This window comes from Vitis vinifera, chromosome 18 (assembly GCF_030704535.1).
Source record: "Vitis vinifera cultivar Pinot Noir 40024 chromosome 18, ASM3070453v1".
NCBI lineage: Eukaryota > Viridiplantae > Streptophyta > Magnoliopsida > Vitales > Vitaceae > Vitis > Vitis vinifera.
In genome coordinates this window covers 12,348,942-12,376,504 of record NC_081822.1, presented here as the reverse complement: position 1 = coordinate 12,376,504, position 27,563 = coordinate 12,348,942, and the positions used below count along the sequence as shown (strand labels likewise).

Genomic DNA, 27,563 nt, shown 5'->3' with positions numbered 1-27,563 from the left:
GAATTTTCATATATCTGTATGTATTTATACCCATATATTTGAGTGGTTTTAGCCTTCAAGATTTGTAACTGATGCAAGTGAGTTGTCCTAACAGAATCAGATAAAGTGTGTTACAACTAAATTGAAGCTAATTGATTGGTTTAGCTGTCGCTAAATTGAAGCCAACTGATTTCCTCACTCAAATTCATTGCCTCATAATGACTCAGCTTACTGCTCACATGACTCAGAACACATAAATAAATATTTAGGAAAAGTCAAACGACTTTGTTTTACAACTAAATAACAAATATCACAACCACCAGATAATAGAAGGGGAGACTTGACAAAATTTGTTCTAGAAGGAAAAGACTCGGCAAAATTTTGTTCTGCATCTTTGAAGTCAGAAAGAAATACCAAAAATAATCGGTTCCCGTTCCAACGAGAAATGAATTTGTCCAGAAGTCCAGAAGTCGTGTAGCTGTTGCTAAAGAAACCAAATCATTTTTCCCAAATCTGATGTATGTCTCAGGATCACCAATGGAACAAGTTTTCCGAAATCCCTCTTTACATCGTATGCCTCTCAGGGATTTCGTTTTCCTCGGGGATCACCTTTATCGACGTCTTTGCTTTGGCTGAGCCAGAATCTGTGTGTTTTCTATGTTCGCAATCTAGATGCCGGCAGATGCTTTGTACCGCCCTTGAATTGATGAACTTTGGCGGATGCATTGCATCCAATCCTTCTTGAATTTACTCGTTTTCCCTAAATTATCCACCGGAGTTATACATTTATAGCGAGTGAAAATTGACAAATTTGTAGAAGGGCGAGCGCACAAGTTGCTTGTTTGGATATATTAGATTCCAACCAGTCCTCAATATTTATAAAAGAAAAGAGAATCTCAAGAAGAGAAGAAGGATTAAAGAAACAATTTCAATAGCTTCAGGCTGTAAAAAGGCGCCTGTTTACATTTTACAAAAACTTCATACAAGAACCCTTCTTTTTATGTACACAAACTCGTACTCCCGAATTAGTAATATCAATTCTAAGGCTCCTAAGTAAAACACAAAAACAATGCCGATGCCAATTCAGAAATTTCAGATGGCTCGGATCGCTTGGAAATCCTCAATCCTTTTAAGAATACCGCCTTGTTAAAACATAATAGGCTTCTTCAATTAGTTTGAGTTCTCATGATTTCACGGCGGGGCTACCAACACTGATCTGTCTCCCATCTCAGGCTAGAACGGCCGGAAAATACTGAAGCCGGCGAACTCCCCATAGTCGCCGCAGATGCGGACATTGCGAACGGAGAACTCACCGGCCGCCGTCGCCTGAAAAGAGTGCGATCATAATCGGCGCGTTTCTCCGGATCTGACAGAGTGGCGTAGGCCGCGTGGATCTTGATGAACTCATCCGCTGATGTATCCTTTTGGCTGTTAGCCACGACGTCGGGATGCGAAACTCTGGCTAACCGTCGATACGCCGCCTTGATCTCCTGACACGTGGCGCCCATGTTAATCCCAAGGACGTCGTAGAGTGATGCAGGATTTGCAATGTGCGACATCGTTCTCTCGGCGGTCGCCGTGTAACTGGCGGATACCTTTGGCTGCCGGAATCTGACGTACGTAGGAGGCGAAGCCCGCTGGTTGACGGCGACTTTTGGGACAACGAAATGAGAGGAGCTGAAAGGCGCTGCTGAAAACATTGTGATCTGGTGTTTCGTTTGAATGGCTGCTATTGCGGCTGAAGGAATGCTGAGTCCGGAGGATTGAAACGAGGAAGCCAATTTATAGAAATACTGCGGTTGTGGCTTAACTATGGTTAAGATGGTTGGGTTAAGTGACTAGGCTTATCCATGGATCCATCTAATGCTGACTCAGCGATGAGCAGCAACCCGTCGGTGTATTGCTTCCATGCCAATAAAGTTTTGCAGTCTCTGACCCAAACCAGTAAGGTTTTGTTTGTCCTATACCCTCTATTTAATTTTTGTACGAGACTTGGAAATTGTGGTCTGAATGGTAGGGTTTTTAAAAACAAACGTACGATGTTTTTTCAAAATAAAATTTTATTTGTGAAATATTCTCAACTTGATTTGATGATTTTTATAAAAATATTTTATTTTTCAGAACATTTATAAAAAATTGAACAAATTTTTAAAAACTAATTTTTTTTGTCAAAAAAAATACTAAAAATGTTTTGAATATTAATTTTTTGAAAATATATTTTCATTATTTTCATTTTATTTTCACTGGTATTTAGGATTATTTTAAAAATAATTATATAAATAAATATAAAAATAATTAAAAATAAATCCCTCCAAATAAAAATTAATTTAAGAAATATTTGAAAATAGAGAAGGTATATTAAAAACATTTTTGTTATGTTTAATTTTTCCCAAATGTTAGGAAAGACAACAAAAAGAAAAAATATAACAAATAAAAAGTAATAAATCATTTTTATATATTATATTAAATTCATTTCACTTATTTTAATTTTTTATCTAAAAATTAAATTATTTAAAAATATATAATTTTTTTATTAATTTTAATTATATTTTATTTTTTTTATAATACAACCAAATACGAGAAAATCTCTATTCTTAATTTTTTTGTCCTTAATATTTTACAATCTTTAAAGTTTAAACAAATTTTCAAGAAGAGTGATGCTTGTTCTGGTTGTGGCAAACGATTTCAGTGTCTCCAAATATTACATGTCGATTAATTAATGATTGGCTTGTGCCGATATCCAAATTGAGAATTTGAGAGACCATCTCAAGGGCTCAAATCTCAACCCTCCAGGACTGATGATTACAGGAGCAGGAGTAGTCATAATGAAATAGGGGAAGGTTGAATTTTTTTTGGCAAACTTTGCGGAGGGTGGAGAACGGATTGAGGCAATTGTGATACATCCTACTCAACAGAATGTTTAGATAACATTTGAAGTTAATGAGCTGTCTACGATCCAAAGTAGATCGCCCTTGAAAATGCCCATTTGGGCGCAGATTTCCATGTGCATCCCATCTTGTAGTACCTTTCAAACAAAGGTCGGTGCAAATTTAAAAGATAGCCTTACATTTCTTTGGAATACCTTAAATTTTTTTGCTTTTCTGTGGATGAAATAATTAATCATTTTAAAGCTAGAGCCAAGAAATACGTCGACAAAGAAGTAAAGGAGATAAGAATTTCATGTCACCTTATGGTACGGAAGCGTGTGGGGCTAATCCCATGGGTGCCCAATTTTTCATGGACTGCACGTTCACGGGAGTAAGGCCGGCGAGAACCAACTGCCAAGCTGACTTTCCTAACGGCTAACGCCGGACTCTTATGTAGGTTGTTGGTAGGCATTGAAAATCTGAAACGCAGCAAGGAAATAAATGTGATTAGTTTTAGTTTTAAACTAGGTTTGATTCACAGGATAAGGTAGGATAGTTTTCTATATAATAGGATATTATATCTTTTTAAATAGATCTATTATGATATGATTTTAATATATATATTTTATATATTATATTTATATTTAGTTTGTGAAATAAATAAAAAAATAATTTAAAATATATATTATTTTTTAAATATGTTTTATTTTAAAAAATAAAATTTTATTTATGTTTAATCATATTTATCATTAAAATATTTAAATTTTATAAATATTTTTTTTATTTTCTGTTATTTAATATATAAAATAATTTATATATCATATATTAATATTATTTTATAAATATTTAAAAAAAATTTAATCATAAATTTAATTTATAGTAAATTTTTTTATTTTATAAAACGAATATATTAAAAATGATAAAAATAAATATTTTTTTATTTTATTTATGTATATTTGATTAGTGATGGCATATATGATATATGAAAAATTACTACAAATAAAGGAAAGTAGTGGGAATACGAACCAACTGTTGTAGGCCTCAGCTTTGGCAGTTCCAGTGTAAATTTCTTCATCATTGTTTGAAGGAAGTAAAAATGAAAAAATGAAAAAGAAAAACCATGAGGAACTGGAGCCACAGATTCAATGAAAATGGAAGACTGACTGGATTCGGAATCACTTCTTCGTAAGCAACCGTGTCTTTTACCCTTCTGTCCGTCTTTCTCGATAGTTCACTTAACCGCTGACCTTAACATGAATAAAAAATTATTAAAATAAAAAAGGATGGAGAATCTCGAAGCTAGGGATAAGGTTGGGGTGGGCCATTGAGAACGGGAAGTTGAGGGGCATTCATGTGGCCACTAAAAGCACATTCGTATTAACTAAGGTGGGGTCCATTCAATTCTATGTTCTTTAAGGTTGAATCCGTAACTGTAGCTCCGCTGTTAGTTTTGGTCAGAACCTTGATTTCCTTTCAATGTCTCTGGCCTCTTGTTTCACAGAACCCTTGAATCAACGGCTCAGACTGAAAACTCTCACTGTTGGAGAGGTGTCCTTCCTGAGGGGGACAGCGGAGAAAAGATGAGTCACCCAATACCAGCCAGCTGTTTTGAAGGGAGTCCAACACGTGGCAAGAGCGAATCTTAATTCTGTGGTTGCATCGAGTAGTGTGCGGGACCACTGTGGTCCACGTGGTGTCTGATCCTTTCCTGATATATATGTGATATGGATGATCGGTGCCGGTATTTGTCGACACATGGACATTTGGACGGGCTTCTTTATGCAGGGGATAAGTTGAAAAAACATTAATTTTCAGTCTCATTTGGACCTTTTTAAAATTAAGCCGCGTTCAGAGCTAAGATAATGGTCGGTGGATCACAGCGACTGAAGCCGATAATAAAGGACAGTAATATGAGGTAACGAGGACTTACTGAATTCTTTTTTTTTTTTTTAAAGCCGTGACGCAGAAACAGGTCGAAATTGTCCCGTTGCAGATCTGTGTCTCAATACAAAGTGATCTGTGGTGCATTTTACACTGATTTTTTTTTTTTCTTTTTCGGTTTGTCTTTTTCTTTGCTGTAAAAACTAAAAACTAAAAACAAACTTGCATCCATAATGTGACAACAAAGTAGTGATTAAAATATTCGTCCATATATCATGTATTGAGGGATCTTGACACCATAGGAAAGAAATATCGATATTTTGATCGATCACTGACGGGACAATCAAATTTTCTTCTGTGACCGATCAAAATTCTAAAAAATTTCAAATTTTCTATCACTTTAACCAATCATAATATATTAACTCACCAAGTTTGCCCCTTATTATATAATTGACACTATATATATATATATATATATATATATATATATATATATATATATATATATATATATATATATATAAACATAATCTTAAAAGAATGTTTTAAAAAGTAAATTAATTATAATTATTTTATAATTAAATGAAAAAATTTCATTTAATTAATTACCAAAAATATAAATCTTCATAGTGTTTTTAATCATTTAAATATTAAAAATCATACATAGATTATTATTTATTTTATATCATTTAATACAATTGAATTAAATAAATTATAAATTTAATTTTAATATTAAATATATTTTTTAATTAAACATATTATAATCAAATATTGCAATATTATATCGAATAATATTTGATATAATTTAATAATAAATATACATTTATAAAATGCATATATTTTTATCCGCACATACAATATTATTATCAAATATGATAAACTATATCATACATGTATTAATTCTTTAAACAAAATAATTTTAAAATATTTATTATATTTCTAATTTTATTTTTAAGAGTTTTTTCTTACATTTTTATAAGTTCTAATCGTCTATCAAAATTTTGTGTTACAATATCCATTGATATATTTCTGATAAATTTTCGATATATCCGTAAAATGGAAGTATCGATATATTCATAATTATCGATATTTTCATCCTTGTAACAAAGTAATTGATTCACCATCATCAGATATTCAGACATGTATAACTAAGGTAATATTACCTAAGTCATATTGTGAACCTCGTATTTTCGCTCATGTGCTTTCACTCGATGGCGAACTCGCTTTTTATTTAAAAATGATTGATTTTTTTTAGAAAATGACTTGGAGTCGCCACTTATTTTTGTTTTATTTTTAAAGGATAAACAAAATAAAAAAGAAAACCATAAATGTGACTCCTTATTTGAAAAATGTGGTCTGTGAAAAACCAAATACGGGTCCGGGGGTCAGGTTACTCATTGGGAAGATACGATAAAGACCGTAGTGCCCCTCTAAATCCCTAAAAATGGGTCTCTATTAATGAGATGAAGCAAGCAAGACAATTGGTTAGTAGATCAAAAAATACCTGAAATGATATTATACTAGAAGTCAAACATACAAGGAGAGTGGTCAAGAGTGAGAGCGAGTGCATACCTTAGCAGCAAATGTCAATGCATTGTCAAGAGAAGGGGTTAGTGCGCAATAATCAGCATAAAATATGTCACATGCATCACTAAACAAGATAAGAAATCGCCAAAAGAAAACATTGCACTTCACTCAAATTTATTTTTATTTTAAATAAAACTTCACCAATGTTGCGCCCCCACCAAAGCCCAATTTATTTTTGCATGAATCAATTCCGTAAATTCCATCACTTGGAATTACGAAATTGAATTTATGCTTATTTTAAAACATTTTAAAAAAATATGGAAGATGTAAAAATTGCTTGCCAAAAAGAAAAATGATAGCAAAATTTTATTAAAAATTGAAGGATTTTTGGAATCTAAAAATTCTAAGGATGAAGAATTGTGGAGTTGGGATTATTAAAAAAACCATAATCCAAAAAATTATTTGAAGAAAAGAATTTAGAAAATTATTTTCAAAAATCAAAGATAATGAACTAGGAGATGGCACGTGGCCTAAAGGTGGCCATGCAACTGGATGCATGCAGGGGTGGGCCCAGGGTGGAGTGATGTTGGCAAAGATGTGGGCTTATTCTCTTAAGTTTGGTCTTTCATCTTATCTCCTCTGTTCGTGTCACAACTGCAGTCACCAAACCATGGGCCTTTTGGTCAAAAAATGACCCCATTGCTTATGAAAATTTGGAAGACAACTTGATGGGTCTTTAAAGAAATAGCCTCATGAGTAGCTTTCTCGGTTTTCGGTCTTGAATATTCCTTCAATTGCCCATTCTCAATGTTCGGAATGAAAGAGAATTAGTCACAATGGCAGTCACCAAGGGTTTGAGCCGATTAGGAAGCTCTCCAACTAAGACTTGCAAGTCCCGTGCCCTTGCCACGAACCTACCATTCCTTTAGACCTAGATTGCAAACAAGTCGAGGGAACTTACAAGAGACATCAACCAGTTTAATAGGCTTTCCACACCTCCATAAAATCTCAGAAACCGCGGCTTCATTTTTAACTGGATTTAATGAGCAAGTGGAGTAAACCATTCTACTACCAACCTTAAGCAAAAATATACCTCAATGGTTATCTAAACTTGTAGACGGTGGGTCCCCTTTCCTATTCTTACATTCCACTTCCTTGCACTCTCCATTGAGTCACTCCCAAGAATCATATCTCATTCCCTAAATCATGACAATAATTGGGCCATAAATGATGTACTCAACCGACCCATTGAAGCACAACTTTGGCAACAGGTTCTTGTGGTGCTTCTAAGTAAAACCACATTCCATGCTCAAAAGCTTTAATCCTTTCAAAGAGAAACCATTTCTCTCAAATCTGCCAATTATCTCCACACTAGTCTTTTGATACTTGTGAACCAAGACTCTGAACTTTTGTGTTACTTTTGATTGAATTTATGCTTCCTACGCATAAACTCTAACCGAACTAAGAAGGTCGGTTCTTCACCGAGAACAAGGATTCAACGAAGATATGATAGGCACCAGACAAAACAAGTCGAAGATGGAGCTCGATGACGACAACAAATCTGAGGAGAACAGAGATCTTGGAAGCTTCATAGAGTTACAGGTGAGGTTGAGAGCCTTGATCTGCGCGATACTCCATGGACTTGAGAGTGAGCCGATGTTTGACAAGGTAATGAGTGAAGCAACCATCAATGGAGATGTGAATGGAGTGGAGTTATCAGTTCTTTATCAATTGCAATAAGTTGTGTCGAACTTGCTACTGTGGCTCCACATTGTTATAGAAACCTGAGGGGTATGGTATAAGATCAGAAAAAAAAAATTATGGATATGGGAGGAATAGGTCCGATGGGTTAGTATAGGTGGAATGGGTGATGAGGATGTGGGAAAATGAGAATGGCCATGCGCATAGAGTAGGTTAGAGTGAGGCCAACTGTTAGTGGTGAGTAAGGTGGGTATGAGGATGTGGGCATGGTGATGGGTATAATGGAATGTGAATGATGGAATGGTAGAAACGTTTGCAAAGGTTTGTGTGGCCATGCAAAAGTGGGGGGAATGGGTTTAATGGGTATTGAAAAATGGGTATGAAAGGCACGTGGTGTAGAGAGAAGGGCATGGTGGGTATGATGAGTGGAGGTGTGAGAGAAATGAGGATGGCCATGCATAGGGGGATTGGTGTTGAGTAGAGCCACGGGTAGTGAGAGAAAGTGAGGAAAATAGGTTAGTGACCTTGTTCATAGGTGGAATGGATGATGAGGGGTAGTGTGAGAAATGGGTTTGGTGGGTATTGGAAGATTGAGGATTTGAATGAGGATGGGTGTGTTGGGGTATGAAGAATGGGTTAGGCTAATGAAGGTGAATATGTATGAGGTTGAATGTGGGAATGTGGTGATAGCTTTGATAGATGAGTCCTATGGGTATGTAGAATGGAAGAGTAAAGGTGGCCATGCACATGGAACTTCCTGTAACTTGGATAAGCGAGATTGGATAAAGTCAACAAATTGACCATATTGTTCCATTATATCTGTAATAGCATCTTCATCACTGGTAGGCACTGTTCCCTTTTCAGTAGATGGAGTATATGTTATCGCATCAAATAGGAGCATGTTAGATGCAGAAACAGTCCCTAGAAAAATTACTGGAAGTATATCCCTCATAAGTAGGAGATCTTTCTCTCTTCTCCCAATTAGCAACAAGCGAACGAGTTCTTCCTCCTTTTTGAACTTTAATAGAGCATGCATCTTTGTTTGCTCTATGCACCCATGTCTCATAATTTTCATGCTGGTAGTTAGGAGGTGGCTCCATCATTGAATTCAACACCAAATTCTGTAGGTAATACAATTGAAACAGAAGCCTTGCATAATCAACCTCTCATCATTCTTTGCATTTCCGAAAACTAAAGAGTGAAAAGAATGCAAAAAAGCCCTCGTCTTTCATCTGCCATTCTTAGGTAACATAGTATCCATTTCTGCAGTCACTAAGAATTCTAAGAACAGAGGAGATGTCTCAAATCCTCATTCTCATCTTCACTACCAGTATATATCTTATCAGACCCAGATGGCAAGCAAACCTAAACACCAAAACTCCAATGCAATTCCATGGCCACCATTTTGAACAAATAGATTGAAGCACAGATACAATCACAGAAGTCCTTCGTTGAGTTCATTTCCCCTCATGACCGCACTCATTGAATCCCAGGAGCTTGGTTATTGAAGACATCACTCCACCCTCAACAAGAAACAGAGCAATAACTAAGGAAGAATGAAAACGTAATAAAAATAGAGTATGAGTTTAGCTCTATGCCCTGGACCGTCAAAGAGCTTTGAACATGTGGAATCTGGAGGAAATAAGATCATGGTCTTGATACATCAAGTTATGGAAAGGAACAGAGCATCATATATTTTCAAGAGAAATCAAAAACACCCAAAATAAATCTAAAAACAGAGCATGCATACCCAGAGTCCCAAAAAACAAACGAGTGGCCTATAATATCCACACCAATCAACAAATGAACCCAAAAATCAACAAGAACCAGGATAGAACAATTTGAAATGAGAAAACACCAAAGAATGCTGAAATCATACTTGGACCGAACTGACAAGTTCATCTTCTACTACTTCTTTAGTTTCTCTCTAATAGCCTACAACTCCAAGCTTCCTACACTTCCTTGGACGTCTTGCTCTCTCTAAGACCTAAAAACCTTTTTCTCTCACAATCTCTCTTTCTATTCTCAAGTTCTATGCTCTTTTCTTCACCCCAAGCTACCTTACGCTCCTCTGTAACCAGCTCACTCAGAGGAATATCTCCCCTCCTCCTCCTATCTTGTTCCCCAAGCCAAAAAAATATCTCACTTGTAAACTGTAACGACCCGCACCCAACCATATAGATATTGTCCGCTTTGGGCCCAAGAGGGTCCTCACGGCTTTAAAACGATTCTACTTGGTTAAGAGGAGCCTCTACATATATAGCGCCAGGAACTTCCTCCCCTATCCGATGTGGGACATCACAAATACCCCCTCCATGCAGACACAACGTCCTCGTTGTGTCCCATGAGATTGCGGGGCCAAACAGACAAAGCCAAACAAACCCCCACACCGGGGTCGGGGATCGGCTCTGATACCACTCTGTCACGCCCCAAGACCCACTCCAAGGGTGTGACGGTCATTTCACACCTCAAACCCGAAGGCTTAAAGCATAATCTGACCCAAACAATCATATTGTAACTGGATGTTACCAATTACCAAATACCTGTTCAGAGTAGCGGAACAAAATCTAAATTCCTCAAAATTCAATTTCCAAATAACTTCCAAATATCAAATGATCCAAATGAACATAACTAACAGTTAAACAAAATCCAACATAAAATCCTAAGTCAAATCCTAATGATGACCATTCTTCAGCCTAGCCATCACTCGTCACCCGAACTAAGAGTACCTGAAAATTTTCAACAATTGGGAATGAGCTCACAGCCCAATAAGGAATATTAATGCAATTCATGGATCAAATATTTTCATTTCAAATAGGAGATATCAATTTTTTTTTTTTTCTCATCAAATATCAGAGTTCCAAAAATACCAATATATTCAAAATTCAACCAACCAATTTCATATCAAATTCAAACACTTTCACATAAGATTCAATCAAATTCATTCAAGTTTCATTACTCTGGTTATCAAATATTAAATGCCCAGTTAGGTGGGACTTTTCAAATGGGTGGCTAGCCTCAAATTGTTCCTGGTGGACGGAACCAAACACTACTAGTACTAGTAACCTCTAACCAAACCCCTAGAGGCTGGGGTCCAAATCAATTACATTCCCACCATGAAATGTAAAGGTCAACTATTATATCCCGTTGACAGGGCCGAATAGTCAACTATTATATCCCGTTGACAAGGGCCAAATAAACCAAAGTAATGTTTTTTGTTCAAGTATTCAAATTTACACAACATAATATCTCTATATTTTGTGTCATAAATAAAACAAAATATTTCAACATAACATTTAGTGCAAAACAATTTGATCCATGCATGGTAACAAAATATCATTTTATTTTCCACAATTCAAAATAACATATAAAATAATTTAATTTTATAAATATTACATTAACTTCCCTTACCTCAAAAGATGTCCTTGAAAGCTTGCGAGAAGAATAATTCTGAAAAAAAATATAATCTACTCTTCACCTAATATAACATAAGAGAAACAATTATTACTATTTATTTATAATTTAACTAATTTATTCCTTATTTAAATAAAACTAATAAATTCCCAATTTGTTTCTAATAACACATTACTAATTTAATTAAATTACAATTTTATTTCATTATAAAATTCTATATATATATATATATATATATATTGCTAAATCTCTCATTCTATTTAAAAAAAATACCATTATTACTATTATCTTATTCATTAATCTAAAACTAAATATTATTATTTTAAATTAACCAATTCAAAAGCCACTAAACCATTACCTAGTTGTCTCGGGTACACCAAACCACCAAACCAAAAAGCAAGTTTTTTTTTTTTTTTTTCCATTGCCATCATCATATTCATTATATATATATATATATATATTAAAGGCTTCCATTTGCTTCCAACACAGTACACGTACGCCCCCCATTTTATTTTTTATTTTTATTTTTTTTCTTCCTTCCTTCCTTCCAGTGCTGTGCACACGCGTTCTTTTTTTTTTTTTTTTTTTTTTTAACCCTAACCTAAAATCGAAATATTCCAAGCAATTTTTTTTTTTTAATAAAACTTAAGATCTCCCAAATTCCAATACTAAAATCAAAATATTAAATTTTCACTATTTGATATTAAAACGAATTAAAAAAATAATCTAACCCTAATCTAGATTTGGGGTTTTCCAAAAAAATATATCTAATGTGTTTGAAATTAATCAATGAATCTAAAATATTAAACTAGGGGTTAGAATCTTACCTATAGAGATCTGTTCTTCAACCCTGAAATCTGACTCCAACCTTACGTTCTCTGGAATTCTATGAACAGGAACTCTATTCAGAAAAGAAGGGAAAGAATAAAATTTCTAATTTATACGTAGGGTATTTATTCGTAAAATTACACTTTTACCCTTCTTCCACTTTATTAAATTAATTAATTAATTAATTAAATTATTAATAACAATTTCCTAAATTACCCTTAAAAGAAAATGCTTGGGCGTTACATCCTTCCCTCCTTAACAAAAGTTTAGTCCTCTAAACTTGACATACCTGAGTCTTGAAATAATTGAGGATGTTTTTCTCTCATCTCTTCTTCTAACTCCCAAGTGGCCTCTCAGATACTATGATTGCTCCACTGGACCTTTACCAACTTGACAACAGCATGTCGTAATACCTTATCCTTCACATCCACAATTTGAACGGGTACCTCTTCATAGGTCAAGTCCTCAAAAATTTGAATAGGCTCCAACTCCACAACATGAGAAGGATCATAAATATACTTCCTTAGAGTCGAAATATGAAACACATTATGAACCTTAGACAAGCTTGGGGGCAAGGCTACTTTATATGCCAAAGTACCTACTCTTTCTAATATTTTAAACGGACCCACAAAACGAGGACTAAGTTTTCCTTTTCTCCCAAATCTCATCACAGACTTCATAGGTGAAACTTTCAAGAACACATGATCACCCACCTCAAACTCCAAATCTCGCCTACGATGATCAGCATAACTCTTATGTCTACTTTGAGCTGCTTTTAATCTTTCTTTAATCAAAGCAACCTTTTCAACAGTCAACTGTACAAGTTCAGGCCCCAAAAGTTTCATTTCTCCAACATCATTCCAACAAATAGGAGATCGACATTTCCTACCATACAATGCCTCAAAGGTGCCATCCCAATGCTAGCTTGAAAACTATTGTTATAAGCAAACTCTACTAAAGGTAAATGATCATCCCAATTACCTTGCAGGTCCAAAATACAAGCTCTCAACAAGTCTTCCAAAACCTAAATTACCCTTTCTGATTGGCCATCAGTTTGAGGATGGAAAGCAGTACTAAAACTCAACTTAGTGCCCAAAGCTTTTTGTAGACTATGCCAGAATCTAGAAGTGAAACGAGGATCTCTGTCAGACACTATAGAAACTGGTACTCCATGCATTCTCACAATCTCCTTCACATAAAGAGAAGCTAAACGATCTAAAGAAAAGTTCACTTTCATAGGCAAAAAGTGAGCAGACTTTGTCAACCGATCAACAATCACCCAAATAGCATTATTACCCCCTAAGGTTCTTGGCAATCCTATCACAAAATCCATGGTAATATGCTCCCACTTCCACTCAGGAATAGCAAGTGGCTGTAAAGACCCTGCTGGTCGTTGATGTTTAGCCTTCACCTGTTGACACACTAAACACTGAGCCACAAATTGTGCAATATCACGCTTCATACCTGACCACCAATAGTTTTGCCTCAAATCCTTGTACATCTTTGTCCCTCCTGGGTGGATTGCAAACTTGGAACAATGAGCTTCCTCTAAAAGCTCCCTCTAAAAGCTCCCTCCTTAAGTCTTCATCATTTGGGACACAAAGTCTAGTCCCAAATCTCAAGATCTCATCATCTGACAAAACAAAATCAGGCTTACTGCCCCTCTTAACTTCTTCCATAACTTGCACTAATCGGGAATCATTCTTTTGTAGGGTCTTAATTCTCCCAACTAAGTCTGGTTGTACTCTGAAATTTGCTACAAGTGCTCCTAAGCCCATAACTCGAAAGTGGACTTGTAAACTCCTCAACTCTTCAAGTAACTGCCTTTGACAGCCTCTAATAGCTGCTAGAGAACCAACTGACTTCCTACTCAAGGCATCAGCTACAACATTCGCCTTCCCAGGATGATACTGAATAATACAATCATAGTCCTTAAGTAGTTCAATCCACCTCCTCTGTCTCATGTTCAATTCCTTTTGGGAAAATAAATACTTCAAACTCTTATGATCTGTGAATATCTCACAAGTTTCACCAAAAAGAAAATGTCTCCAGATCTTAAGTGCAAAAACCACAGCAACTAACTCCAAATCATGAGTATGATAGTTCCTTTCATAAGGCTTCAACTGTCTAGAAGCATCAGCTACAACTCTCCCATGCTGCATAAGAACACAACCTAAACCCTGATGAGAGGCATCACTATACACCACAAATCCTCCTGAACCTGAAGGGATAGTCAAAATAGGAGCTGACACTAATCTATTCTTCAACTCTTGGAAGCTACATTCACAATCATCATACCACTCAAACTTAACTCCCTTTTGTGTCAACTTAGTTAAAGGTAGGGCAATCTTAGAGAACCCTTCTATAAACCGCCCATAGTAACCAGCAAGTCCTAAGAAACTTTGAATCTCAGTCACAGTACTAGGTCTTCTCCAATTAGCTACAGCATCTACCTTGCCAGGGTCAACTGAGATGCCATCATTGCTTACCACATGCCCAAAGAAAGAAATTCGGTCTAACCAAAACTTACACTTCTTCAGTTTAGCATACAACTGCTTATCTTTGAGGGTCTGTAATACAATACTCAAATGGCCCTCATGCTCTTCTCTACTTCTTGAGTATACCAAGATGTCATCTATAAAAACCACCACAAACTGATCTAAATAGGGTTTGAATACCCTATTCATCAAGTCCATAAAAGCAGCAGGTGCATTAGTCAAACCAAAAGGCATAACAAGAAACTCATAGTGCTCATACCTAGTTCGAAAAGCAGTCTTGGGTACATCTTCCCCTCTAACCCTCAACTGGTGATAACCCGATCGAAGATCTATCTTAGAGAACACACAAGCACCTTGTAGCTGATCAAACAAATCATCAATCCGAGGAAGGGGATACTTGTTCCTCACTGTCACCTTATTCAACTCTCTATAGTCAATGCAAAGTCTCATTGAGCCATCCTTCTTTTTTACAAATAGAACAGGAGCTCCCCAAGGTGAAACACTAGGCCTGATAAAACCCTTGTCTAATAACTCTTGAAGCTGAACTTTCAACTCCTTAAGCTCCACAGGTGCCATCCTGTATGGGGCCTTAGACATAGGACCTGTTCCTGGTACCAGATCAATGGTGAACTCCACCTCTCTCTCTGGTGGCAAGCCAGACAAATCCTCTGGAAAGACATCAGGATACTCCCTTACTATGGGTATGTCTTCCAACTTCAAATCACTTTCATTACTCACCACACTAGCCAAAAATCCTTGGCAACCCTTCTTAAGCAAGCTACTAGCACGCAAGGCTGAGATCACACGCAGTGGTCTGTCCACATGCTTTCCTTCAAAGCTAAACTTAGGCTGACCAGGAATACTAAACGTCACCCTTTTCTCAAAACAGTCAACAGAGGCATGGTAGGAAGCTAACCAATCCATTCCCAAAATCACATCAAAATCCTGAAGGTCAAGGAATACTAAATCAACTGGCATTTCCCTATAACCAATCATCACAATACAATTTCTAAGCATTCTACTAGCCACAACAGAATCTCCCACAAGAGTAGCAACAATCAAATCAAAGTCCATGCTAGCAACAGGCAAACCCAACAAACCAGCAAAAGATACTGAAACAAAAGAGTGTGTTGATCCAGGATCAATCAAGACTCTAGCAAATAAGGTGTGGATTCGGAGAGTACCTGTCACCACATCAGAAGTGGCCTGAGCATCTCGATGAGTCATAGAAAACACCCGTCCTTGGGCTTTGGGTTTCTGTTTATCCTCCTTATTTTCCTCCTTAGGCTTCCCAATGATGAACTTCCTATTCTCTGGACAATCTCTGATCAAATGTCCTTGCTTCCCACAACCAAAGCAAGCTCCAGTCTCTCTATAGCATGGCCTACCCCCATGCTTCTTACCACAAGTAGGACAAGCCCCATCTAAATTCTGCGTTGTCTTCCCTTTATTCTGATTTCTTCCTGATGTAGACCTTCGCTGTGCTTGATTACCATGAGCACCATCACTCCTATTTCGCTTCCTTTGTTGTTCCCTATACTGATGAAGCTCTTCATTATCTTTCTCTGCTATAAGGGCTCTGTCAACAACCTCTGAATAGACACCAAGCTTCAGAATAGATATCTTGTTCTTCAAATAAGGCTTCAATCCATCCTGAAACTTTAATGCCTTTTCCTCCTCTATAGCAATCAACTGTGGGGAAAAACGTGATAACTCTGTAAATTTGGCCTCATACTGAGCCACAGTCATATCCCCTTGTTCCAAACGAATAAACTCTCCCACCTTCTGCCGCCTAACACTGTCAGGGAAATACTTCTTGTAGAAAGCCTCCCTAAATTGTCTCCATGTTATGGGTCCCTGATCCTCCAAAAGTCTCCTAGTCATACGCCACCAATGATCTGCCTCTTTATCTAACATAAAAGCTGCATAAGAGGCTTTTTGCTCCTCAGAGCAATCTATGACACCAAAGAATTTCTCCATCTTAAGGATCCAAGCCTCTGCCTCTGTGGGATCTGTAGCACTAGAAAAGTAAGGAGGACCCAATTTCTTGAAGTCATCAAAAGAGCTACCCCTAGAAGATGAAGACTGTCCTTGAACATTAGTCCCAATAGCTCGAGCTTGGCGTTCAACTAAACCAGCTAGTGTCCCAAGATACCTATAGATCCCTTCTGCACTCACGGGAGGCAAACCCTCAACTGGAGGTACATCATCATTAGCCTGACTGTTTTGGGAAGATGCGGGTCTCCTTAGTGGCATGGTGTCCTATAAAGCAATAGGTGTAACTAAATTAGTCACTAAGAAGTCAAATAAGCAAATCAGAATTGTAAGGAATAAAAGGAATCAGACTAGATGAAGTTGAAACTTAAACTAATACGTCACTCATCTATTCCCAAAGGTACACTAAACAAGTTCCCATCAAGATCACAACCTAGTGCTCTGATACCATTTGTAACGACCCGCACCCAACCATATAGATATTGTCCGCTTTGGGCCCAAGAGGGTCCTCACGGCTTTAAAACGCGTCTACTTGGTTAAGAGGAGCCTCTACATATATAGCGCCAGGAACTTCATCCCCTATCCGATGTGGGACATCACATAAACAACAACAACCAGCCTGCTCTCACTAACAGAATACGCTCCCCCTAGAATCTTCCCTCACACGTGTTAACTTCCTATTGCTTCTTCAAACCACTAACATGATTCTTCACCAGCCAAACAGGAGGCAACACGTGGCTCTTTAAGAGCCTTCCATTTGGCAAAAATGAATAGTTGAACAAGGCTCCCTTGTATGCTGCAGAAATGACCCAAAATGGGGGTCTACACATATCAATTTGTATATTATCTTATCTATTTGTATTTTAATTAAATAATTAAAATTTTATCATATACTTCCAATTATTCAAATTTAAAAATTCTTAGTCATCCCTTGTCATCAAACTCCATGTTCCTTCCATTATACTAAGGTTTTTTTCGATTAATCTTCAAATTCTTTAAATTTGAAAGATATCGGTTATTGACTTATTGCTAGTTTCTTTCTTTCTTTCTTTCTTTCTTTCTTTTTTTTTTTTAGTTTTTTCTAATATATTTTATGAGTTTTGATTGATTTTCACCTTATCAATATTTTTTTTTTCAAAATTTTGTCCAACATTTTCAATATTTTTTTCTAATTTTTTTTGACATTTCCATCCAACATTTCCAATATTCATCGACATTTTTGGATTTTTCCAATTTTTTAACCTTTTATTAGAATTAAAGTGTAAGAAGGATTAACGAATGGAAGAAAGGTGCATTCGAGATAAACTTTTAAAGTTCTTTAATACAATACTACAATAATTACATAACATTAACATCTTCATAAATGAAAGCAAAGAGTTTTGAATAAGAGTTTTAGAGTAAGCTAGACATAGTTTTAACTCACTAATTAACCTTACAATCAACTAAAGTCGTTGAGCATTTATAGATAATCGTTTAGACGCAAGAACCTCAATTGGTCCTTAACCCATTGAGGTTTGCCCTCCAATTATTTAAGACAATACTAACCATCTACCTAAATTCACCCTCAATTGATTGACCACTTGGTAGACCTATTCACCCAAATTTCCCAAATTTTCTATTTTTGTTTATTTGTTTATTTGTTTATTTTTATTTTTTGCAAGTTTTAGGGCTATTAAAAATTGGGAGATGATTAGGGAAATCCGATATGCAATCTCAAAACCTTTGATCATAAAATGCATTTATTTAACTTGATTTTAATTTCAAAAGAATATTTCATCAAATTTTTTGAAAAATTTAAACAATTAAGGGCCCACATGGATGAGTTTTGGTGCCTTCAAACATTTTCATGCAATTTTAACTTACTCCACCTCAATCTTATAATTCAAGACCCTAAAAATTTATTAAGTTCGGTGGATCCTCCATTGTGCATGCTCTTGATTTTCTTTTTTTATTTACTCAAATTCGACTTTTTGATGGCTTGAAAATTTTAAACTTTGACACATGATTAAATAACTATTCTTTGTTTTGAAATCATTAACATCAATCCACCAGTCCAACCAACCTGGGCTAAGACACGGCTTGTGCAGGCCCGGCCCAAACTAGATAAGGGATAATAAATTCTCAACTCAAGCCCACTATAGGCGGGCCAAGGCAGTTGGTTTTAGCGGCCCGCTTCGCCATGTCGCCTTTCAAAATCCTCCTCCATTCCTGCTAACATGGCAAACGATGGTGACAATATCCGTGTCTACCGTTCTTTGGTTCAATCTTCTGACTTGTAGGCAAGTCAACTTGCAGCAAGGATTTAGAGAGGGGAAAATGAGGGTAACAAAGCAACATAAGTTGAATGCCTTGTCTCGCTCTACAGTTCAGGTTTTGTGGACTGGACAGGCATTCTGAAGACCAACTAATTGAATGATACCCGTAAGAAAATATTCATTGTGTTTCTCTTACACAAATTTTAGCTAATTGGTGAAACCGATAGGCTGTTTTAGGCATTTGGATCAGTTTAATAATCTTCAAACATTTGACCTTCAAAGATCATTATACTTGCTGTGGACATTCATTCAGAATGGTCTCCAAAGATGTTCAGTATCACTTCCCCTCCGAAAGACCCACAGAGCCACAGCAAAGATGAATCTATGTTAGTTGTGGCATTTTGACTTTCAGCCTAGGGCACGAGCATATTGGTTCAAGATAAATATTTTGTAGTCGTTTTATCAAACAGTTGGCGAGCTTTGGGACGAGGACCTTTATGGCCAGTGATCATGTGGGGAATATATTGGACCAGATTGCGGCACGTGGTAAAGCCACAAGGATTTGCGTTTCCTGTTGTAGGAAACGATAGGGCAAGTTATCCCACATCGACAAAGAAGAAAAGATATGGGTTAATGTCGGTATTATAAATGACTAACGCTTCTTCATCAGAGAATCATGATCCTTCAGGCAGTTAACGGGATATGATGAGTGGTCAACGTTCGCAACAAATATGCGAGATGGGTGTCCGCCCTAGCCTGGTTACGACAATTGGGCACTCTCATCTTTACCAATCTGATCCCTATCTTGAAGGACCAAACAAAATACAAAATTTTAATGGCCCAAGGGTTAGTACTTAGTGTAGGGTTGGGCATGGTTGAAAACTAGGTGGGTTTTTTTCAAGTTGTCCAAGTTGATTTTGGGTATGGGCTTGTAGATTTATTTCAAGATTTCCAAGTTGATTTTGGGTATGGGCTTTACAATATCCCCATGCAGCTCTGTTGGACTGGACGGCCTAATACCTCCTCTCACGGATTGAAGCTAGAATTTTTGGTAACGAGGCTAATTCTCTCCTCTAAAATCAATTCTTCTAATGGAAACTAGCTGCACCGTGATCAAATACTGAAAAAGATCCGCTGATCCAGGCGTTTGATTTGTTTGCTTATTCAATATTTGGAAGCATAATCTAAATTTTCAGAGACTTAAGAACATTTTTACTAATAGTAATGTTGCTTAAGAAGAGTAGCTTTTTTACTATCACTCTTATGCGCTACAGATATGAGAAGAAAACAAGAAAAACAAACCCAAATGTTTAATGTTTAATTCCATCATTCCCATTCATAGCTGTGTTAATTCCAATCATGTCTGAGAATTAACACATGAACAATACCACAAATGCAGAAAGAGAGCAAATCAGGTGAAAAATTTTGGGTAATCCATGGCCACTGTTAGAACGTAGTTGTTCTAGATTAGAAGTCCAAGGGCAGCCATCAAAGAAATGAGGGAAACCAAAGCAATTGCTATTGTAGTGGTCAATTTCGTCTCTTTCTGAGCCCCACTGTCGTAAGGAGTGTTGTCCACTAAGCCTTGCTGGTTAATATTAGCCCCAAAGGGTTGGTTCAACGACGAAAAAGGCTGATTAAAGGCCGAGAGAGGTTGGGCCAGGCCCTGTTGTGAGTCGCCCAGTTGAGGTTGTTGCTGTTGGTCTTGTCCAAAAGGAGTCTTCTCTTCAATAGGAGTAGCAAATGGTGGAGTTTCAGGAGCGAGTCCAGGAGCTCCAATGGAACCACAATTCTGATTAACAACAGGATTATCGCTCGCCTTCCATGCAAGCTCACCTTCTTCGTCTCTTATCTGCATGTCTCCAGCATCAAGCAAATCCAACCTCTGCAGATGGTCCCCGTCAGCATCGTTGTCCCATGCAGATCGGCTGCCATCGAATATCTCGAGACCTGCATCAGAAAACAACAGGGTGCAAGTGTTGACATTGCTCACCGAAGCACATTCAGATTCCCACACACTGCGACCGCTCTCTTGAACTTGGATGTAGCAGAAGTCATTTCCAAACCCTCCAGCACCGAATGAGGTTTCGCGGCGGAGGAAGAAGGCCTCGTACCTTCCCGATGGAGAAGTGAGGAACAACTGCGAGGAGCCAGACAGTTGAGTGGTTTCATGGCTTGGAGGGAGGCTAGCTAGCACTTGCTGTTTTGTGCTTCTTTCGATTGTTCCAGCGGGAGATAGAGCATATCCCAGATGGAGAGAGGAAGAGAGGAAGATGAGGAGAGAGAAGATGATACAAGCAGTGTGGTTGTGGGTGGCGAACATCTCCATTGGAATAGTGGGCAATCAGCGGAGGTAGTGACTAGTGAAGGTAGATCATATGAGAGCTGAAGGCGCATTTTATACATGTGTAGAGGGAGTTGGTGCACCTGAAGTAGGAGCAGTTGGGACGGTTCAAATCAAGAATATTTGAAATGGAGTGATTACCGGTCTGGGATAACCTGATGATGATCTTTACCTTTTCTCCATATAATATGCCTCAAGAGACGACCTCCAAAAGCAATTCGGGACCGTACAGCAATACGGTATTTTAGGATCGAGTTCCTGGATATTGCCGCCTCGATCCTTTTCTTTGATTCACAAATACAAAGAGTCGAATACAAGGTTTTCAGTTTAATGTATGACATCAAAGGTCAAAATCCCGCATAGTGTTCTTGGTTTGAAATGTTTTCTATAGGTCACGCTCTGTCTCGACCCTGTTTTTATAACTCCGTTTCAGATCCTTGTTGGGATTAGATAGGTAAGGACATGTTATTCTACACATTCCTTAACTACCATTTCAAGTACGGTTTATCAGCTTCATTACTATTCTTAGCCTTCTTGGGATTCGTGGGAACTCCATTTTACTATTCAAGCACGAGAGATTGAACACTTCTTCCATAAAGTTCTAGATTTTCACTTTTTTACTTTCTCTTCCATTCTTTTTATTTTATTTTCTTGGCACTCAAACATAGGTTGTGATTAGCTAATTTTACGGGATTCAAAGATACTAAGCTAAAGGCCAATAATTTAAAGGAAAAGTAACAAGAATACAATAAAGTTTCGAATGCGTTTCTTTCTATATTTGTGAATTTGAATTAGTATGAAAAAAATTATCTTTATTAGTTTGTCTTATATAAAATACAAAGGATTCTTATCAAAGACCTAATGATTTTTAGGAATAATTTGCTCACTATTTATTTTAGTTCGATCTTATTATTAACAAGTCTAATAGTTAAATCTATAAAATAAGTATAAACTTTTAATTGAATACACTAAAAACTAAATTAGCTAGTATATTTAACTAACTTAAGGGGTCTGTTTTTCAAACTTAAAAATCTAGTTCTAAATGTGAATTGGTCTTAAAACTTAAATTTAATCTTAGGTTGACTTTAGTCTTAAAACATTAAATTAATAATGCTCTATCTAGGGATGGATTCAACATTGGATTATAAAACTCTTTGGATGCTTTTGATTTGTTTCGTTTGTTTTGTTACATACCTTGGTTCATGCTTTTTCTTTTCTTTATCATTTCAAATTAGAGTTTTCTTAAGTTTTAGAAAGTAATTAATTTTTTTAACTTAAAATAACATAACACATTAATGCTGAACAAAAAGTACAAGTCAAATACTACAAGTTATAGCAATCTTATCTTTGGTATTTTTCTCTAGAGTTATCACATATTTTAAGCTTTAACATTTTAATTAGAACATAAATTTACAATCATCAACCAATTACTTTCATCAACTATTGGTTAAAACATACAAAAAAAAAACATAAGAAATTGATAAGTATTTGTTGATTCTAATTGAAAGCTTAAGATTGAAAAATTATTTTTAATGTTAAAATGCATACTAAAATATGGGTTTTTGTGCTTGAAATAAATCATCTCATTTTTCATAAAAATCATCAATAATGCACAAATTGTTTTCTTTTAAAATTGTCTTAATAAAAATGTAATATATTTTCTTGTTTCAAAAGGCTTAGCTTTTAATATTAAAAAATAATTAGGAAAAAGAAAAACCAATGTTTTAAAAACCGGACCGGACCGGCCGATCCAACCGGTTCAACCGTCGGTCATATCTCCGGTTCGGTTCGCCCTATCAAACCGGTTCGGTTTGAAGATTAAACCGGTAACAAACCGACCAAACCGACGGTCGGACCGGTGACCCGGTGGAACCGGACGGTTCCAATCGAACCGCACAGTTCAATTTAAACCAGGCTCCCTTATATATAAATTATAATACTTTGGGCAAAACTATGCTGGGCCTTGTCTAATAATGACAAAGCCAACACCTCACCCACCCACCTTGTGGGCCGATTTTTGAGCCCAACCACCAGATGAGATGATACATTGGCCCTCCAAGAGGATGCCTTTTATAGGCATCCTTTGCACCCTCATTCCTCTTACCATCCGATGTGGGATTGCCAACCAACATAATGAATGAAAAAAAAATAACAAATCCCTCCAAGAGGATTTGAACTTGGACCCAACTTCTATGGCTATCACAGGACACCACTCGGCTGGGCCCTTCAACTATGTAACATATCAAACAAAATAATATATATTTTTTATATTATTAAATAAAAATAATATAATATTTTTAAAAATTATAAAATTAGTTTAAATTTTTATTTTTAATATATTCACATTTAAATATTTTACATATATCATTTAATAAAATTAAAAATATTAATATAATTTAATTTGATAAATATTATTGATTTTAATTTATTCATATATATTTTAAAATTTTTATAATTATTTTTAATTTTAATAATATATATATTATATATTTATGACGTCACCGGTTCGACCGCGGTTCGACCGCCGGTCCGACCAGTGAACCGTGAACTGGTAACTTTTCCGGTTCGATCACCGGTCCGGTTCTGAAAACATTGGGAAAAACTGATAAGACAAACTCCTAACGATATTTGAAAACCTTTTAAATATGAATTACATTAATTAAATGTGGTTTTCATTCGAAAGATATTTCATCCAACTTTTGAGAAGATTTAAGAAAAATTTTATCTTAATTGGATGAGTTTGGATATGTTAGGTATTTAAACGAAAGAATGTATGCAATCCTAAGTGCACCTCAATCTTACCTATAACCTAAAATTAATCTTAAATAAAACTTTCTCTTGATTTTCTCATTTAACTCTATTAAGGTGTGTAGTTTTATATTGTTTCATCTTGATTGCTCTAAGTAAATCTATTTGCTTATCACACTTAAAAATAAACGTTAAATCCAAACTTATTTTGTCATTATCAAAACTTAAGTTTAACCAAACCATAGGCTAATAGTTAAATGTCATGAGTTCATAATGTAAATTTTCTTGTTGGTACGTACCATTAATCAAATAATTAATTACCAACATTACCTCCACTTAATAGATTGAGACCATTATATTTGAGCTTAGTAAATGTCTACCACCTTTCCATTGGGTAACCTAAGAAAGCGTTTATTTTTTTAGCTTTTTAATGAAAGTAATTTGCTTTTAAACTTTAAGTTGTTTGTTTTTTTACTTTTTTTTCATGATTTATTATAAACTTTTTGTTAAATAAAAAATACAAAATGGAAAAAGTAAGATGTTAATTTTTCCTTACTTTTTAATGTTTAATAAAAATTAAACATTAAAAAAATAAAAAATTTAATACTTAACATTATTAAGTATTAAAATTCTATTTAGAATTGTGTAAAAAAAACAAACACCACCTAAGTCTCAAATTTATCCTTAACTTGTGGTCCATTGACATTTTAAGGAGTGGTTTGAGGTCCTACAAGATCTCTACCACCTAATGTTTTATTTTTTATTTTTTTTTTCTATAAATAAAAAAAATTAAAATCAATGACTACTCAAAATCAAATAAACAAATAAAGATTAATTTTTCAAATAAATTGAAATAATAAATAATAAAAAGCATGCACAAAGCCCAATCACATACATGGCAAAGCCCACAATATGTCATATGGCATTTCAAAAATTTCTTAATGACCGAGGATGTAGATGTATCAGCTCAAATTCTTGACTACCATATAGTAATTAGTGAGTCTCTATTGCCATTTTGATTATCTAAAATGGGAGAACTAGAAATCAAAAGATTCAAATAGCAGAATCTAATGCATTGCAGATAACTTCCTCACGTTGATGAGCTCAAAAATGTTATGATCTAATAAATGTTAGTCAAGGATTTGGTCGAATTAATTCTTCTTGGTTTTAGCTTTAGTATGAATTTGGAAAATTAAGAACTTGTATGATAACTATTTTTTAAAGTAGTAGAATAATTTTTTAAAATTATTGTTTAATATTTAATAGAACAATAAATATATTCTTGTTTTCAAATAAATTGAATAAATAAATAATAAAAAGCATGCACAAAGCCCAATCACATGGCATAGTCCACAATATGTCATATGGCATTTCAAAATTTTCTTAATGACTGAGGATGTAGATGTATCAGCTCAAATTCTTGACTACCATATGGTAATTAGTAAGTCTTTATTGCCATTTTGATTATGTAAAATGGGAGAACTAGAAATCAAAAGATTCAAATAGTAGAATCTAATGCATTGCAGATAACTTCCTCATGTCAATGAGCTCAAAAATGTTATGATCTAATAAATGTTAGTCAAGGATTTGGTCGAATTAATTCTTCTTGGTTTTAGCTTTAGTATGAATTTGGAAATTTAAGATATGATAAATATTTTTTAAAGTAGTTTAAAAATACAGGTTTTTTTTTTAAAAAAATATTCTTTAATATTTTATAGAAGAATTAAATGTCTATTTGAGAATCTAAACTATTTTTAACTTATTTTCTATATTTTAAATGTATTTTGAAGATCACTTTTATATGTAATGCTTTATTTTTTATTATTTTTTATATTCATATTATTGTTTTTTTAAATAATCCTGAGAAAATCATAAAAAATAATTAAAAAATATTATTTAAAAATTCCATATTTTTTTGTTTTTAAAAGTAGCAAATTGTTTTGTGCGGCCTCTAGAAAAATTGGGACTGTTGTCCGCATAAAATAGTTTTTTTTAGGGTGTTGTCAATAAACATTAAAAATATGAACAATAATGTTGAATATTTATATTGTACATAAATATATAATAAGTTCACAAATAATCCAGAGCAGTTTTGAAGAATGCTGCATGCCTGAGAGGCTCTTCGATTTCATTTTTCCAATTCGCAACAACATAAATTCAAATCATCACTGCTCGAGAGATCGACACGTTAATAATAACACAAACAAAGAGAGAGAATTGCCCGACGTGGCTACTACCTGAATGTGGGTTATCCATATCATAGTTCTAGATTAGAAGCCCAAGGGCAGCCATCAAAGAAATGAGAGAAACCAAAGCAATTACTATTATAGTGGTCAATTTCCTCTCTTCCTGAGCCCCACTGTCGTAAGGAGTGTTGTCCACTAAGCCTTGCTGGTTAATATTAACCCCAAGAGGCTGGTTCAATGTCGAAAAAGGCTGATTAACGGCCGAGAGAGGTTGGGTCAGGCCCTGTTGTGAGTCACCCAGTTGAGGTTGTTGCTGTTGGTCTTGTCCAAAAGGAGTCTTCTCTTCAATAGGAGTAGCAAATGGTGGAGTTTCAGGAGCGAGTCCAGGAGCTCCAATTGAACCACAATTCTGATTAACAACAGGATTATCGCTCGCCTTCCATGCAAGCTCACCTTCTTCGTCTCTTATCTGCATGTCCCCAGCATCAAGCAAATCCAACATCTGCAGATGGTCCCCGTCAGCATCGCTGTCCCATGCAGATCGGCTGCCATCGAATATCTCGAGACCTGCATCAGAAAACAATAGGGTACAAGTGTTGATATTGCTCACAGAAGCACATTCAGATTCCCACACACTGCGACCGCCCTCTTGAACTTGGATGTAGCAGAAGTCATTTCCAAACCCTCCAGCACCGAAGGAGGTTTCGCGGCGGAGGAGGAAGGCCTCATACCTTCCCGATGGAGAAGTGAGGAACAACTGCGAGGAACCAGACAGTTGAGTGGTTTCATGGCTTGGAGGGAGGCTAGCTAGCACTTGCTGTTTTGTGCTTCTTTCGATTGTTCCAGCTGGGGAAAGAGCATGTCCTGGAAGGACAAAGGATGAGATGAAGATGAGAAGAGAGAGGAGAAGGGGGATGCTAGCGTTGTGGGCTGTGAAGATCTCCATTGGAATAGTGCACACGAAGGAGATAAAGAGGGAATGAAGGTAGACGCGAGGAGGGAGCATTTTATATAGTGTAGGAGAGACTGAGAGTGGGTGTAACTGGTTTTTTTAAATTGAAATAGGAGCAGTTGTGACAGTTCAAACCAGGAATATATGAAGTGGGGCGACTGGAGATTAGATTATCTTGACCCTTTCTTCATACTAAAAAATAGATTATCTTGACCCTTTTTTTCATACTAAAAAATGCTTCCAGAGGCCAAACCTCAGAAGCAACATCAGTCCGTACCACATAGTATTCAAAAGCAGAAAGAGAAACATATAATATGAAATCCACTGCATGACCATCAAACAGCTTTGATGCGGCTGCCACAGCCGTTCGGAAGGCCGCCATGCATGT

General features: G+C 35.8%; 3 protein-coding genes and 1 non-coding gene across 4 annotated transcripts; 1 reads left to right on the top strand and 3 right to left on the bottom strand.

Moving 5' to 3' along the window:
- Positions 1 to 893: 893 nt before the first annotated feature.
- LOC100243742 (chaperone protein dnaJ 11, chloroplastic) lies at positions 894 to 1,753 on the bottom strand. Its single transcript, XM_002274469.4, has one exon. It carries the CDS (start codon positions 1,677 to 1,679, stop codon positions 1,182 to 1,184), a length of 498 nt encoding a protein of 165 aa, XP_002274505.1. The 5' UTR covers positions 1,680 to 1,753; the 3' UTR covers positions 894 to 1,181.
- Positions 1,754 to 19,642: 17,889 nt separating this feature from the next.
- Positions 19,643 to 19,746, top strand: LOC132253306 (small nucleolar RNA Z279/snoR105/snoR108). Its single transcript, XR_009465181.1, has one exon. It is a non-coding gene; the product is annotated as a small nucleolar RNA Z279/snoR105/snoR108 (small nucleolar RNA).
- A 661-nt stretch (positions 19,747 to 20,407) lies between these two features.
- LOC100255783 (uncharacterized) lies at positions 20,408 to 21,274 on the bottom strand. Its single transcript, XM_002279806.4, has one exon. It carries the CDS (start codon positions 21,272 to 21,274, stop codon positions 20,408 to 20,410), a length of 867 nt encoding a protein of 288 aa, XP_002279842.1.
- A 5,028-nt stretch (positions 21,275 to 26,302) lies between these two features.
- Positions 26,303 to 27,557, bottom strand: LOC100250598 (uncharacterized). The gene is made up of 2 exons (XM_019216322.1): positions 27,429 to 27,557; positions 26,303 to 27,265 (listed from the first exon to the last, which is right to left on the bottom strand). Exons 1-2 carry the CDS (start codon positions 27,555 to 27,557, stop codon positions 26,303 to 26,305), a joined length of 1,092 nt encoding a protein of 363 aa, XP_019071867.1.
- Positions 27,558 to 27,563: the final 6 nt, after the last annotated feature.

Bases quoted from the DNA above. Each gene is read 5' to 3' on its own strand.
- LOC100250598 (XM_019216322.1), bottom strand. From the start codon at position 27,557: ATGGCGGCCTTCCGAACGGCTGTGGCAGCCGCATCAAAGCTGTTTGAT. The intron at 27,266-27,428 runs GTTTGGCCTCTG...TAAAAAAACCAG, and splicing joins GGACTGATGTTGCTTCTGAG to TTACACCCACTCTCAGTCTC.
- LOC100255783 (XM_002279806.4), bottom strand. From the start codon at position 21,274: ATGGAGATGTTCGCCACCCACAACCACACTGCTTGTATCATCTTCTCT.
- LOC100243742 (XM_002274469.4), bottom strand. From the start codon at position 1,679: ATGTTTTCAGCAGCGCCTTTCAGCTCCTCTCATTTCGTTGTCCCAAAA.